This window comes from Cyprinodon variegatus, unplaced genomic scaffold (assembly GCF_000732505.1).
Source record: "Cyprinodon variegatus isolate N-32 unplaced genomic scaffold, C_variegatus-1.0 Scaffold678, whole genome shotgun sequence".
Taxonomy (NCBI): Eukaryota; Metazoa; Chordata; class Actinopteri; order Cyprinodontiformes; family Cyprinodontidae; genus Cyprinodon; species Cyprinodon variegatus.
Genome location: NW_015151131.1, coordinates 412,312 through 428,613, shown reverse-complemented (window position 1 = coordinate 428,613; position 16,302 = coordinate 412,312). Strand labels below are relative to the sequence as shown.

The window sequence follows — 16,302 nt, the reverse complement described above, 5'->3', positions numbered from 1 at the left end:
ATGGAGAAAACTCTTGGCTGGAGACAATTTTGGTTACATTTACACTTGATCATATTTTCCAGACAAAAAGTTAAAGTTTGCATCTCCCAAATGTCCCGGCCGCAACAACGCTTTATTGGTTCCGCTATCGGGACGGAACCAATAATGGCAAGCCGTTTTTTATTTTTATTTTTTATAAAAAAAAATAATAATTCTATTTTAGCGTTTTATTTAGATAACAAAAATAAATCGTACTAAAAATAATCCTATTTATGATGTTTTAAAAATTAAGACCTACGAAAGACTGATTTAAGACATTTTAATACCAATTAGGTTTTATTTTGAAGGATTCAATGCCTTTTAAGACTTTTTAAGGACCCGCAGGAACCCTGGATTAAATGTAATATTTCTAAGTGTATTTGGGCTGAAAGAATTAATTAGATTAATTGTGATAAATCGGTTATTGAAAAAAACGTCAACTAATTAAGTGATCGAATAATCATTAACTAAAGCAGAGAGACTCTAAAACATGCCTTCAGTTGACAAAGCGACCAACTCATAGTGATAACAATTGTGTGAAAAAAAAAGGTATAAATATTTTGCATTTCAGGTGAAAAAATATTTTTGGTCCATCAATATGTTCTATCCAGATTTTTTTTTTTGTTTGAACCAGTTTAATTTAGTAAAAAATCTTTAAGGAGCCTTTTACTATCTAATTTTTAATAAAAAAAATATGACAGATTAGCAAGAAACTTGTTATTTGAAGCCCAATGTTACCATTCAAGTGGCAGCAGCATATTCTGCACAGCAGCTGTTTGCCTGTAGGATGGACCTTCCCCCGTTTTCCATGGATGTATATTTCAAGTTGTAAGGTAGTAAAAATCCTCCAGATATTCGGTTCACAAACAGAAGGACTGAAATGCTGAGTCATTTTACTGCACCATGTTGTGTCACCACGGTAACGTTTACAATCACACCTGTTCTAAATCACGTGGATGGATGGTATCGCAGGAAAAGCTGCACCGGTTAATACAAGTTAGAGATTTCTGTTGTTCTTTTCTTAAAGCAAACGTGCAAAAACATTTTTTACTTAATCCCTGGTAAACCTGTGCTCGTTTCAGCAGGTGATACCGATTAGTCCTTTTACGTGGAATTGCTTTCCCGGCGTTCAGACGTTTCCCTGTAAATTCGACTGACCTCGGAGTTGAAGCTTTTGGGTGATGTATTCCTCCAGCTGAACTCTCAGGTCCGGATTGTTTTCAAAGTCGTAGAAATGATGTTCAACCCACTGGCGAAAAACGTTGAGAACCCTGTAGAGGAATGATTATGCAAAGTTTCAAATTTACAATATAAAGTTTTTACTCAACATTTTTATGGTTGAATATAAATATATGCTTTTACTTAATATTCAAGAACTGACAGGGCTTAATCTTTGGAAACCACTTCAGTTAAATCTAAAACTGAAATAATCACCTTTTCAGCTGCTTATTTTAGCCCATATCTAAATAAGATAAATAAATAGTCTAACTTTACTGGATCATCCTGTTTTATAGCAGGAACATGCACTGTTGATGTTTTTAATAGGTCACTTGGAGCCCTAACTGTAAACGAACAACCATTTTTTTCTTGATTATATCCTTATAGAGGCAGACTTTCTGTGATAGCGGGAAGCTTTTAGGTTTTAATGCTGCTAAGGAGGCGGGTCCTGTTAGGAAAAGTCCAGCAGACATGTCTCCTTCTCTTTAATGTGTGCAAATACAAAGAGAAACTAAAGATAGAACAGGCAGTTTTCCATTTTAAAACGCCTAATCAGATTGGCATACTGAAGCTATTTTTAGCTGACAAAATCCTCCAGGACAAAACCATTAAAATCAGTATGAACTTCATTTCTGATTGACTTTTTTAACCTATATAAATTGGTTTCAATACTTTTCCCTTTTATAGAGAAATTGTGGATTAAATGAGAATAACTTGGATGGTTGCTATACCTGAGTTGGACCGGTTGCACATATTCCCGTCTGAACCTCTGAAGTTCGGCGGTTGTTGGCGGGTCGCCGTTCCAGATAGCCACCTCATCGTCGCCATTTCCTGACTCAGGGATATTAATCCTGATAGAAAAAACATGTGATAATCAGAATTTCAAGAATACAGTAAGAAGTAATACCAGAGGAATATTCCCAAAATTTAGCATAGTCGTGTAAATGTATATATTTTTTTCCCCCAAAATTTAAAATAATCTATGACCTGGTGAACATTCATAGCATTCACTGTGATTAAAGCTCGACCTTTTTTGGGTTTATCAGTTTTTCCAAATCTGAAGGCAGATTTAACCGTCTAATCTTCTTTGGTAGTTTACTGAAGCTCGGTCAGATTAGATTAGGCATTTCTGCAAACATTTCTTTTCTTGCTATAGATTCTCAACTGTCTTTAGATCTGGACTTCGGCAGCTATGTTTATAAAACTCTGCCCAGTCCCTGCAGAAGACATGAATTCCCACAGCATGATGCTGCCACCACGCTGTAATGCTTGGGTTAAAGTGCATCTTTAGTTTTTAGAAGTTTACATTTTGAGCAAAATATTCTCATCTGATCAAAGCAACCTCTTTCAGATGTCTGGTTGGTCACCTTGATCACAAACTTTAAACACATTTCTATGATATAATTGGATGTTATTTATGGGATAAATACAAAATGTACATGAAACTTTAAAGTTTTTAAATAAACTTACTCATCAAACAGACCTAAACCCAATAAAATTCATGTATAATTGCTACATCAGCAAACTTTCAACAGGCATTAAGACTGTCTGTGTGGCCATGTATTGGTACAGCATGTAGTATATCTTATAATACTACGTTTTTGGGACTTATGGGTACTTTTGGAGACCACTGACTGGACACTCTAGAAGGAAAGGTTTTCCTTGTAGGTTTGGGTCAAATTCGGTTTGAATTTAGTTTAGCTTCCGTATGAACTGGTAATACTTAAGAGTTAGGATATAGAAATGAATGCAAAATATATGGAAGCATAGCGGGAGAATCTCGCATAGCTGTGTGGATGTAAGATGTCTGTCCAAGTCTCAAAATACAGCAATGCGGCAGAGCATGTGAGCGGAAGAAATATGGTGGAGTGCAGAGCGGTTTTCAATTCAAAGGCCGGAGCCAGGATTTCGCTCCGACTTTATTTAAATTCTTGTTTGACTTAAAACCTGTAGTCTGTGCCTATAATCCGTTATAGTCTATGTTTCAACTTTACGAGACAAGGATTGCAATATTGTGTGATAAAAAGTGGGATAAAATTTGTGTTGCGTCAACGCTTTTTTTTTTTTGGCCCCCGATGCCTGGCTGTGAAGTATCGGCCGATGACCAATGGCTCAAAATGGTATCGGAGCCCTATTGGTTGGTACTCGCCGATATGATACCACCACTGGATTGGGGCCCCGTCTGATACTGGTATCACTATTAGGGGTGTAAATCACATCCATCATGGCGATTCGATTCAGTATCGATTTCCTGACCCAACGATTCGATTATTTTCGATACTCAAGAATACACCACGATTCGATTCGATTAATCGATTAATCGTTTTTTTTTGTTTTTTTTTATTATTATTTTTTTTACACCTTACAGGCTAAACAAACATTCAAGTTTGAAATAAATCAATGAAAGCTGTAATATCATTATGCATTTTCTTTAGAAACAACAGCAAATAACAGAAGTAGAAAAGTTGCATCAAAAAATACTGCAAAAATACTGCACAATATCAGTGCAATGAGTTCAATGCAATACCTCGGCTCCAGAGAAACTGTCCAACATATTTTTTTAGAATGTAATAAATATACTCAGGAAAGAGAGATGTTGTGTAGAGAGTTAGACAGGAATAAAAATAAACTAGATATAAGGGAATTGTTTCAAAGGTCATCTGGGGATGTAGTTTTTGGTAGTATTTTTAATTTTCTAAGAAGAACGGGTATTTTAGGGAGAATATAATAGTTTGTCTGGTCCATACTCCATTCTGGAAGGTGGCGGTAATGCACCTATAAGTTGTTTGCCAACCGCCATTAAAAAAAAGAAGAAGAAGAAGAAGGCTTCAGAGTGTCGACGTCCCCGCCCCCTTGAGAGACGCTCCGCTGCTCCTCTCCCAGATTGTAGCTGACCGCAAACAGTGCAGCAGACAGGAGGCCGGCTTGTTTTGTTTTTATGACCGAAATTGCGGAAAACAACTCGTGAAGTTTGACCCGCTAGAAGAGCGAGGTGCGCGAGAACGCTGGGACCCTTTTTCCAGCTGGATCTCTGCTCTTTTTGGCCCTCATGTCCCTCCGTCGTCGGACTAAACTCGCCCCCACTTCCTCGCCGCCTCGACCGTATCTAGACCCACAGTGTGTAGCGCAGACCACGCTTCAATACTGAGCATAATTAAAAATGTCTGCATCAAGCTCACTGCAACAAACTGCTGTAAGAGTATAACCAGGAAGCGAGGTAGGAGGGCAAAATAGGTTTAGCGGCACCGCAGCACGGGAGGGAGAATTACGCCCAGGAGCAAATGGATAAAAATAGACCGGAGGAAAAAAAAACATGAATCGATTATCTTGCGGACGTGTCGATGCATCGGATCGTCGGCTTTTGGATCGATGCATCGATACAAAACGATTATTATTTACACCCCTAATCACTATCGGTGCAAAACTTGAGAAAATATCATAAAAACAGGAACTCTCTATACTTAATAATACAGAGTGGGTTTACATAAAGTGATCATTGTGGTTAGAGCCTGTTTTTGAAAATGGATGTCATACATGCATTATATGCTATTATCTCGTTTGCAACGGGATGTAAAGTGACCTTTTTTAATGTCGTCTAGTAAAATAAATGAATAATTATATAGGAAACGCGGGGCAACATGAATGGATGGAGGTGTTACGTTCACAGCTGTGAAACTATTAACCTGTATCGGTCACATCATTAAATGAAACACCGTGTGTCTGAGAGCCCTGGCAGAATTACCAAAGAAAAAAATGTCTTCTCCTGAAAATGTGAGTGAGTGTGGAGCGATTTCGCTGGAGCGGCAGTAAAACTAAGGTGAGTGTGGAACAGATTTCTAGCCTGGTGCAATTTTGAGCGGAGGAGCGAATGAGCGACCATCCTCCTGAGCGGGGAGCGCCATGGCGCCCGGCTCCGTTCACCTGCTCTGCAATGCGGTGCTATAAGAACTGCAGAATAAACCAGGTGTTTCCTCCCTATCTGCCATGGTGAACCGTACCTGTCTATCAGAAGGGAGAGGAGCTCCTGTGGTTTGCAGAAGGAGCGATAGGTGGTGAGAAACGTGCGCACAAAGTTGGGATCTAAAACAAATCAAAGAAAAAAAACACCAATAGAAATATTACAATAGAGATCTCAATTGCTTGTTTGTTCGAGTGAATTAACTGCATCAGCTTACCAGCATACATATGGTAGGTGAGCCTTTCTATGAGTTTGACCACCGTGCCAGCCTTAATGATGGGGATACCGGTCTTACTCTGCACTCTGTCCTCAAACACTATATTCTCCTCAGAATCCTGCACAGCAAACTGGTAAACCTCAGGGGAAGGGAGTCTGAGAGGACGCTGCTGCTCCTCGGTCTGCAGTATAGAGTCCAACATGCGATCCAAAGTGGAGCGGTACTGAAGAGCCATCAGCGCTGCCATCCAGTTCGCTTTCTCCTCTGCTGTCCTTGCGCAGAAAACCGCAGAGTTTTCATCTTTGAAGATTAATTCGAAGGCATGCTGCAGCTCTGGGGAGTCCTCACGGTCAACAATGCGGATCTTCCTCAGCACAAACTTTTCTTTGAGGCGGTATTCGGCTCCGCTACCGGAACCAGGGAGCCGTGAGCTCTGATTGGCCTTGCAGCTAATCATGAGGCCGTCGAACAGGAAGTTGTGTCTCTCGTGCTTTGCACCTGCTCGTACAAGCGTCCCTTCAGTAATGAACTCGTTGCAGCACTGACCGATGTCTTTCCCCTCCCAGCCATCGATGCTTTTCTGGATCTCGATCATTCGCTTGATGGCGAGCTGCTTCCCGCGGACCTGCCGGCTGTACCGGCGATAAATCGCCTCACTGAAAGGAGAAGTACAATTCGTCAGAAAGAGCAAATCCCAAACACCACAATTCCTGGTAGAACTGAAGGGAGAAAAAGATGTTTTTATAAGATGTGAACAATAAATCTGTTTAGCTGATGAGCAGAAATAAGCTTTAATGTGTTATTGATGTGATGCTGGAGGTGAAAACGTACACAGGTTTACGGCGAGGCTGGTGCTTCACATATATCCGCTCCACGCTGGACTGCAGGTTTAACAACGCTGTTATCGCCTGTTTCAGACATTCCCTGTCATCTTGATCTTCGCTACGCTCCTGAAGTTGCTGTAAAACACGTCAGAAAAGAATAAATATCAGACCCTTACTGTTAGTCAAAATATGCTTATGGATTTCTGCTGGGAAAAAAAAAAGAAAAAGTCATGTTTTAGGCAACAGTAAGTCTGAAGCTTTTGGTTTTCAAACTACAACAATGATGCTTGTGTGAAAAAGCTGTTTGAGTTGCTGAGCAAAGAGCGATTTTAAAACGCATTTATTCTCCAGGTTGTGCCAAAAAAACGTCTTTGAAAGCATTAAAACACCTAATTTAAGGAATGGAAATTAACGAATACATCCATCAGTTTTGATTAAGCAAGGCTGTCCTGCTGAGCATTTAGTTAAAAAAACTATTGATCCCAAAGGAAAACGAAATTACACCACAAAGAGAAAACTCCGGCAACTTATGTCAGCAAACAACCGCTGGACTCTCCTCTCCTCTCCTTCCTCACACCTACCAACATTTTGCTATTCTGTTTTTTTTTTAAAGACTGTAAAGTTCACCTGCACTCCTGACTGTTACTATTGTAACAACTCTTTATATGCATCTTGCACTACTCATTTTGACTGCTTATATTCGCACTGCCGACTGTTTATTCACCCACCAATTGTTTACATTTACATCTGCAATAACGTACTTTAACTGTAATATGCAATTAGCTTCCACTGCAATTTAATTTAGATAGCTTCTGTCCAAACTTTATTTATTCATTTTATAGTAAAACCCATCTGTATATTATGCTATTGTACATAATTGTAAAAACCTTTTTTTTAAATAGTAATATCCACCTGTATATTATATTCAGTACATATCCAGCTGTAAATATAGTTCATAGCACTAGTGATCTATATATTATATTCATTATTTATAACAGCATTCATCTCTATACTCATTCAGTAGAACCATGTCCTGTATTTATGGAACCATTATTTATTCTGCACTGCTGCTATTGCACTTCTGGTTAAACTGCATTTCGTTGCCTTGTACCTGTACCTGTGTAATGACAATAAAGTTGAATCTAATCTAAAAAATCTAAAAAAAAAAAAAAAAAAACTGCCAAAAAGTTTATTTTTTCCTCCACAATTATCAATGTTTTAATAAAGAAAATCCGACACCAGATTGCCGTCAAACAGGTTTAATGAGAAGGGTTTTCACTTCTCTGCAAAAAAAAAAAAAAAATCATTATGACATTGATCATGTTTTTATTTAATATTATTTTCATTTTGAAACTTTAGGAAAATTATAGGACATCCATTGAAATTCTCTGGTGGTCATGTGACAAACTAGCCTGGGTGCCATTTCGAACTTAGTCCCGCCCACAACGTTTGAGGTCGGGAAGTTCGGTCTGGCATTGCTCAACAGTAGCGCGAGTATGCTAGCACAATATCTGGCGGGCCAATCAAATTGTCAGGGCGGGCTTTAAACGATGATGGACAGATGACCAACAGTAACGTAATCAACCACGTCACCAAAGCGCGCTTGGGTGACAACAACAATGGCTGCCGCTGGAGAGTTGAGGTGAGTAGATTCTGCTATTAGGTCTGTTCTAGAAGATATCGACAGCAAATTAATTTTAAAAGAGGAACAGAGAAACGCGATCAAGGCTCATCTTCTTATTCTAGGCGTGAAACTGCACGCTTTGATTTTTGTTGACAACAACTATGCGTGGCTTAACATACGTCACGCACTCCGTTGCTCTTATTGGTTGTAGGTCTATCCAATTGAGTGCAGAGGCATTTTTTTTCCTGGTTCGTTCGAAACACGCCCCATAATCACAGCTCTATGGAGCAGCATCAGACTCATTCTGACTAGAATTGAGTCGGACTACGTCAGGCTAGTGACAAACAGCCAGATCCATACCCAACTTTTAAGTCTTTTTTTTTTTTGTTAAGGACATATAAACAAAACTGTAGAACATAGACTTCATTCACATAACTAAAAAAAAAGGAACAGAACAAAAATTCCTACTTTTTAATTTTCCTTTTTTTTCTGCTAACATGCTTTGCACATTCAGGGTTTCTACGTTTTGCTTTGGGTTGGCATAAACATAAAAGAACCATAGCTATGAAAATTTACAAATCTGTAAGCTGGGTGAGAAAGTCATTCTTTCTACCTGAAAATATTTTATTTTTATCAATCCGTCCAAGATTAGGCAGCTCAGGGCTGAGCTGTAACACTAAGGTTGTAATAAGTTGAAGTAGCAGCTCTATATTCTGTAATGGTGGTTCCGATAAGATCATTTAGCGTCAGTGTTGCTGTTAAGAGAACCATTAGAACTGAATATGAAGTACTTTAAGTAGTAAAATCACTTCATCGGTTTATTTTGATGGGTCTAATACTACTGTACATCTCTCTGAACTCAGAGGGCTAATAAATATCAAACCACTGAGAATCTGTAACCTAATATCTATTTTAAAGTCCAGCTTAATTGGTAATAAAGCAATCCTGAGTACATACCTGTAGTAGCTCAAAGTAGTGCAGACAGTGGTACACTGGAACCTTCATCAGCTGGGGAAGGACATACTGAACGCACTCCTTAAAGCCCCCCTGATTAGACTACAGAGAGAAACAAGAAGAGTTGAGAATGTGGAAATAAAAAACCAGGATGAGTTGAATTTCTGCAGAAAACAAGATTAATTATCAATCAAAACACATCAAAAGACGGATCAGCAGTTTTATTGCTTTCATTTTGTGATGGCGTTCAGCATGATGTGTTTGGGCATGTCTGCAGACTGAAATTTATGGCTGCAGGGGGGCTAGGACAGAAGTGAAAGCAAAATAAAACCTAAAACACAAGAACAAAACTGAAACACAAAGTCCATGTGCATGTTCCAGACGACAACTGTTAGACCGACAAGCGAGCTGGCACAGTAACTGTTGGGGTGGGGCCAAAGTATCCACTTTAATCTTTGATCCCCTGATGAATGACTCAGAATCAATATCCTTGTACTTAGACTCCACAGCAGCAGCTACAATGTCTGGCTGGAGAGAAAGAGTCTGGGGAGGGGGAAAACAAAAGCATCAGCTGCCTGATGCACACTGATGGACAGCGAGGAAACAATGAGCTACATTTTGATCACGGTATTGATATGTCAGCAATAGCTGCACATTTGCACTACAAAATTAGCAGATAAGGAACAAAACTGTTTACAGCTCAAGCTGCAGGGAAGTGCCGAGTAAATTGCCTATATGCGTTTCCAAGGACACTGTTTGCGTTTTAGGGGCTCAACCTAAATATTTCAATTTGTCTGTTCTTCTATGCAAACAGGTTCAAGCTTAGGCAGTATGGATGGAAACTAAATGTAAAATTATCACGTTTTATTAAGGATGCCTGGTAGATACTCATCAGACAAAAAACAATGTTTAAAATCGACCAACGTCAACAGATATCGATGTAACGATCTATATATCCCGCATCACTACTCCACACACACACTGGACCATTCTAACATATGAATATGTCTGGATCTAAAGCGTTCTCTAGTAGGACTGGCTCTACGTTTATGATTGTTGTGCTGCTGGAACGGAAATCTCTGCTCCAGTATGAAGCCATTTACAGCGTCTAATAGTTTTTCCATCCATTTTTTTACCCATCAAAGCCCACCATTTCCCTTTTCTTGATAAAGACGGCGGCGTATTCACGGTGATTACCTGCCACTCATAGCATTTAGCATGTAGGCATTTAGCATTGATCATCTATTTGTAACACTCCATATAAAAGGCCTAATTTGTGGAAGGAATGAGTAAGAGTTTAATTTTCTAAAGATTCACTCCACATGAGCGCTGGATCATTACAGATCATCCAGAGTTACCATAAGCAGCTTCACTGCTTCACAGATTAATGTTTCCATTACTAATACATGGAGCTGGATCTTTTTTTTTTTTTTAACCCTAACAAGGTTACATGTGAAAGCAGCTACTTTAATTCTTATTTAGGTTTATAAGAGCAAAGGGTGATAAAATGTACAAAACAGAAGCTAAAAAAACTTCCGGAAGTTAAAAAACTCACTGAAAAATGCTTTAACACTTGGTATTCATTAGACCAAGTAACACTCATCATAATACACCTTGCTGTTAGTGCATGCATACTTTACACGAATGTAAAGAAGGTTAAAATATAAGCCTAAACTTCCAGCTGGATAAAACACGGCATATCCGAGCACATGTTCCTGTAACACAGAGGTAGAAGAACTCCTAGAGTCATCTCTGGTCGTCTGACATCATAATTCACAGCTTATTTTTGATATGAGATGCGCTTCAGGTCATTCGCACCCAACCACTCTCCTCCTCAAGAGCAAAATGGCTAGCAGCGTGCCTGACTGTTCTATTTTTAAAGGCCAATGTAATTTAGCCACAATACCAGACAGCGCCGAGTGCAAGGGCTGAGAGCTCGACAAACATATCCTTCTATCGGCCAGGGAGGGAGGGAGGGAGAGAGGCGGCCAGTTTAAGAGGAAAAAAAGCAGCATATGCAATGAGACAATATATTTAGGGGGAGGGGGATGATGTCACTGCCTCCAGTTACAGCAAAAGCTGCTATATTCACTTATATCAGGGTCTAAAGATCAGTTTGCTGCTTTCCTTACGTCATTCCATGAAGAGGAGAAACGATGAGACGGGGTTAGCCGCCATGATCATGTATACAGGGCACCACAGATGATCATCATGTTCAAAAACACAGGCTGAGAAAAATTATCTTAAGATCACAGTCAGCCTGAGTGTCTGATATAGTGTTACAATTAAGTCATGGGAAACACAATCTAGGTGCCCAAAAGATTAAAAAAATGTTTTATTTCGCTTTAAGTCAACTAAAAACGTCAGTGTGTTTTAATGTGGTTAAAGGGGAGGGGCATAAAGCAGTGGATACGTGGAAAGTGGAAGGAAAAGAAACAGCATTTTCAAAATTCTCTACAAATAAAACCCTAAATATTCATGTTTTAACTGTGATTAAAACCATTTCATCTACTTGCCTTAAAAAGTCACCAAACTAGTGAGTCATTTTTTTGATTAATCGATTAATAATCGGAGAGCCAAACATTCCTTGAAGACTACTTTATACGAAATTAAACCAGTTGAAACTCAAACTTTTCCACTTCAGGAGTTCTGGATAAAGCATATTGACGGATGAAAACATTTTTTGTATTTATTTTAAATGCAAAATGTTTATATATATATATATATATTTTTTTTTTTTACAATTTTGCTATAATTACTGCTCTAATTGGGTCGCTCTGTCATCTAAAGGCATGTTTTAGTTAATTAAATTATAACTAAATTAGTAGACGATTATCAATAATTGATTAATCACTATTAATCTAATAGTTTCAGCCCTAATTTATTCATACAATAAAAACAGACACTCTTTACCCCCACTTTCGTATCATGCATTAATCTATTTTGCCCTTTCAGAATCCCAATAAACGATTAAAAGATTGGTGTTTGCAATTGACCAAATAAAAAGCGTATATTTGTTAGGAACTGAGTAGATTAACTTTGCCTCTGATACAATGTTTTTCTTAAATCACCATCAATACAATTTTAGTATAAATGATATTTTTAACTCCTCGCTTTCTCTCAAGCAAAGATTATGTGAAAATAAACACGGGGTGTGAGTATTCAGGGTACGGTGGCTGCAGTGTTGATCTAACTGGGGTCTGACTGGTGGTTCTCAAGTAAACACAGCGAAGCCGCAATCTGAGGTGCAGGACTGTTTAGGTACGCATCGTCAGCTGTTTTCTTTTTAGCTTCAATAAGTGCTTTGCTGCATGCAAAGATACAGAGGGCTATATTTGTAATGAGAAGTAGACATCTTGGTTAAAAAGCTCAGAGAATTGTCTGGTTTTGTAAATACTGTTACAGTAAATGGACACAAAGCTCAATGCAATGCTTCACTTAGCCACAATAGTTTTTGGCCTGAGAAAACAGCAGCAAATATTTCATCTTCAAAGGCTGCCAAACTGCACCCCGCTGGGCCGATTTCAATGCTTTTCTCCTGAGGAATGTCCAAATAAAACAAAAACAGTGGTGGAGAATAAAGTGTACACAGGACGCTGAATGTGTCATGACTTGCCTGCTAGCCATATTTTACCCAGGTTCAGTTCAAAACAGCAGCAGGAAGACGGATCAGAAAAACACTGCATCAACGATGGCGGGTAGCACGCAACTTCAAGATGCAAGTACAGTAAGGGAGTTTGTGCTCAGGAGAGTTTTTCTATGCCTAAAAAGCCTCAGCATCACAGCATCATAAGAAGACTGCAGCTTTGACGAAGGGCAAATCAAGTTAAACAGAAAAGATCGTTGCAGGTAAATTTAATTATGCAAAATATTTTCCCAACAGTTTTCATTTCCAACCAAAATCTCACCCCGAAGTGTTGGCGAACGGTTTGTCTCTGCATCATTTCATGGAAGTGCTCGTTAAATTTCTTGCCAAGGATGTCCTGTGACAGGGTCTCGTATGGGTCGAATGCCTGCTCCTACAAAACAAACGGAAAGATTTTAAGAGTTTAAATGATCAAAACAGACTCAAATTCCTCCTCTTCAAATGATCTATTCTTTGCTCTAATAAGGCTAAGCTAAGCTAGGTTTTGCTAAGCTATCCTGACCATAAACCCCCACTGCTCCTCCCAAAAATTAGCCCTGCCCCTTAAGGTTTCTTGGCCCTGAACACATTTTTTATTTTCTGTTCTGTGGTGGGGCTATTTTTCAATCAGGTTTAGCTCCGCTTTTAAGGTCATAATTACTTTTTATTTAAGTAATTAATAACCTACTTAAACCAGCTTAATTTGTCAGCTGTTTCATGTTTTTTTTCTACTTATAATTTAAAATCTGAAGCTAACAGTTTCCTAAATTAGGATTTTTTTTTCATTGGGAAAACTATATCCCATAAGTATCAAAGCGTATATGAAAGAAAGAGCAAACAGATTTTTTGCTGGTTAGTCTTTGCTGATTTGGCAGTTTCACATTTAGGGGTCATGATGACCACACACATTTGAATGTATGTAGCTTAGCTGATTCCACCCTTAAAACCACACAAGTTACCTCGGCCAGGTCTTCAAAGCAGCTGCCCACCAGGGGATGAGGACTGCCATCAGCAGTCATCTCCACTGCGTCCTCAATAAGTCCCAGGAGCTTCACGGTCAGCTCATGGATGTCCAAGATGTTGCTGAAGATCACCTCAACATCCTGCAACAGCAGAAGAAAAAATAGGAAGTGATGTAAATTATGCAAATACTTTATTTTTTATAAAAACTTGTGCTACATGGGTACATCATTGCTAAATTAGCATAGTTTAACTATTAAACATTGTTAGATAAATCAATGCAGCCTGTTCCCATCTTAGTTTATATTAAGGCTGCATTTTGCACCCCCTAATTTTGTTTTTTTCAGACTATTATTGCATTTTTATTTTCCTTTTCTCCAAGGTTTCATCATTTCCATCGTGTTTTCTTTTGTATTGAGTCCACTGTCACAGGTGGAAAGATGCCAACTTCTAGCTCACATAGATCTCACTTTCCTTTAGTCTGGCAGCAAAGTATTACCGCCGCCTACAGGGATAGAGTAAGAAAATTGGTTACTCTCGTTAAAAGTAACGTGCCCAAAAATGGAATCCCACTGTGATTTGAAATTAACCTTTTTTATAATGCTTTGCATGTTTGATGATGCAAATAAAAATTTCGTTTTTGTTACTTTGGCATTAAGAGGTTCAATGATATTTTTATAATCAAATTTATGCTATTGCAACAATACCTTATGATGCCAACACAAAAAAACTAAACCTTCTCATTGTCGCTTCTAAAATCCACCGCCGTATTTTTTTAAAATAAACCCGATTCGCTTTCTGCTCCCTGCTGAATCCAAACAGCCGTGATCCATGGTTGGGATGGTGCGTTCAGGGTGATGGAAATCTTTGTTTTTTTTGTCTCACATTGTATTTTTCTAATGTGATGGCTGCATGTGCAACCACACAACAAATGGTCTGGTAATTATTTCATTAAATCTTCTATTTTACTGTGCTGCATTTCATTTTTTTCTACTTTGATTTGGCATTGGTTAACTTTTTAGGTGAACACATTTAGTCGACTCATTTTGTCATTTCTTGCTTGTTTGGTTTTCTGTACATTAATATATTTTTCGTCTGAGTTGCCGGTTCCTGGGAGGCTGTTATGAGTAAAGCCAGTAAAGGAAAGGAGACCCCAGCTGCAAAGTATCTCCTCATTGACATGGAGGCCTAGTTGGACTCTTCCATTTACATTTAGAAGGGGTGTAGGAAGGGTTTACGTTTCTGTATTTGGTTTTGTTTTCTATAATTACATTTGGAAAGTTTAATATTTAAGTCCTCTTCCTCATAGGTTGCTGATTTAGTATGTTGCTTATCTTTTTGTCTTTTGTTGTAGTTTTGTTTAGGAAAATGTATTTTATGTTTCCTTCTTGTTTCAAAATGATCTGATCAACCAGTATATATATATATATATGTTTCCCTTGTGTGTCAGCTAGGTAGGTCTTTTCTTTGTCAGGTTTGGATTATGCTGCTTTTTGTCATTTGTTTTCCTTGATGGGCCCAGTCTTGTTTGAACTTTGAACTTTATTTTCTGCTAAATAAATTTGTTACCATTTTTTCATCAATGACTTCCCTGTGCTTCTCTTATATTTTGGCTCGGTCCCTCACATCCAAGTAGGACAAAATTGCATACTTTGGTCACGTTGCACCTTCTTCCAAAAACATATTTTTTGGCTGTTTTTTCTTCCAACAATTGCTTTGAAACCAAAGGGGCTGTATGCTTCGTTGATGACATTTTTCACACAATTTAATGAACACATCAAGGCCTCTGTCCAGTCTTGTGCCATTAACCCACGCTTTCAGTATCACTCGCATGCAGAACATTGAGAACAGTGCAGAGCACTTGTAAATCTTAAATACTGTTATACAGAGGCAACTACAAATACTAAATGTTCTGCAGGGTTTATCTGATTTATTTCTGCTCTCATATCGCTCCTCCTGACTTTAGGCTGCAGGTCTTTCAGATCGCCCTCTCCTCTGACACAAAATCTGACCATCAGCTGCTTAAACACCAATTGCCAGCAAAATATCTTATGCCCAACTAAAACTGAGCCAAGATCTTTTCAAGAGAGGTGCTGGTCTTAATATGAAATTATCAATGCATGAAGGTAACTGGCTGTCTGCTGAAAAGCCATTTGTAAATTAAGTCCAAGACTGTTCATTTTGACTGGTGTTAAAGAGGGTCAGGGTGCATCTAAATCAGCCATTAGCTTTTTTTTTTCTCTTTAGAAATGTGATATCTAACCCTCAATCTTTACGTTTGTGTGACGGGTAAATTTGGGGATGATAAATATTTTCTTTAGAGAATCAAAAACCTGCAAACTGTCTTTCCAGCATTAATCATTCGCAGCTAAAGTTTCCAATCAAAGTGAGAGGATGAGGTGTTTCGGAAGCGGACTTCACACAATATTAACAAGCATTAGCACACCTGAAAGCTTTTCATATTTTTAATGATACAACTATAAACTTTGTTGTGTTTTATTGAGTTTTCAGTGTCAATACATAGAAGCACATAACTGAGGCTGAAGGAATTTTCTGATTTTCTAACAACTTTTTAAAATGAGCCTCTCTGCCAGTTCAATGAATTATTTTCCCTCTTGCATGGCACGTTTCGGTGACTGGCCATGTCTCGCCAGCTGTGCCAATTTTCCCCATTTTCAGAAGGTTTGAAAGGAACTCTATGATGTGTTCAAAGGTTCAACCTAGGGATGCACGATATTGGGATTTTGGCCGATATCCGATATGCCGATATTTTAAAACTCATGTAGCTGATAACCGATATCGATACCGATGTTAAAGCTGGACAAAAATAAGTAGTCATTGAAAATAGCAGTTTTGTTATCCATTTCTGATAATATACTCAAATATATTTTCATATGCTGATAT

General features: G+C 38.4%; 1 protein-coding gene across 1 annotated transcript in view; it reads right to left on the bottom strand.

The window, feature by feature from the left end:
* sos2 (SOS Ras/Rho guanine nucleotide exchange factor 2) overlaps positions 1–16,302 on the bottom strand; it is a 66,441-nt gene that overhangs the window by 12,290 nt on the left and 37,849 nt on the right. The window contains exons 6-13 of the mRNA XM_015394215.1: positions 13,398–13,541; positions 12,722–12,832; positions 8,817–8,915; positions 6,243–6,370; positions 5,412–6,067; positions 5,235–5,316; positions 1,968–2,087; positions 1,177–1,289 (exon numbers count right to left, since the gene is read on the bottom strand). Of these exons, the coding sequence (XP_015249701.1) occupies positions 1,177–1,289; positions 1,968–2,087; positions 5,235–5,316; positions 5,412–6,067; positions 6,243–6,370; positions 8,817–8,915; positions 12,722–12,832; positions 13,398–13,541 (1,453 nt within the window). The remainder of the gene's footprint in view (positions 1–1,176; positions 1,290–1,967; positions 2,088–5,234; positions 5,317–5,411; positions 6,068–6,242; positions 6,371–8,816; positions 8,916–12,721; positions 12,833–13,397; positions 13,542–16,302) is intronic.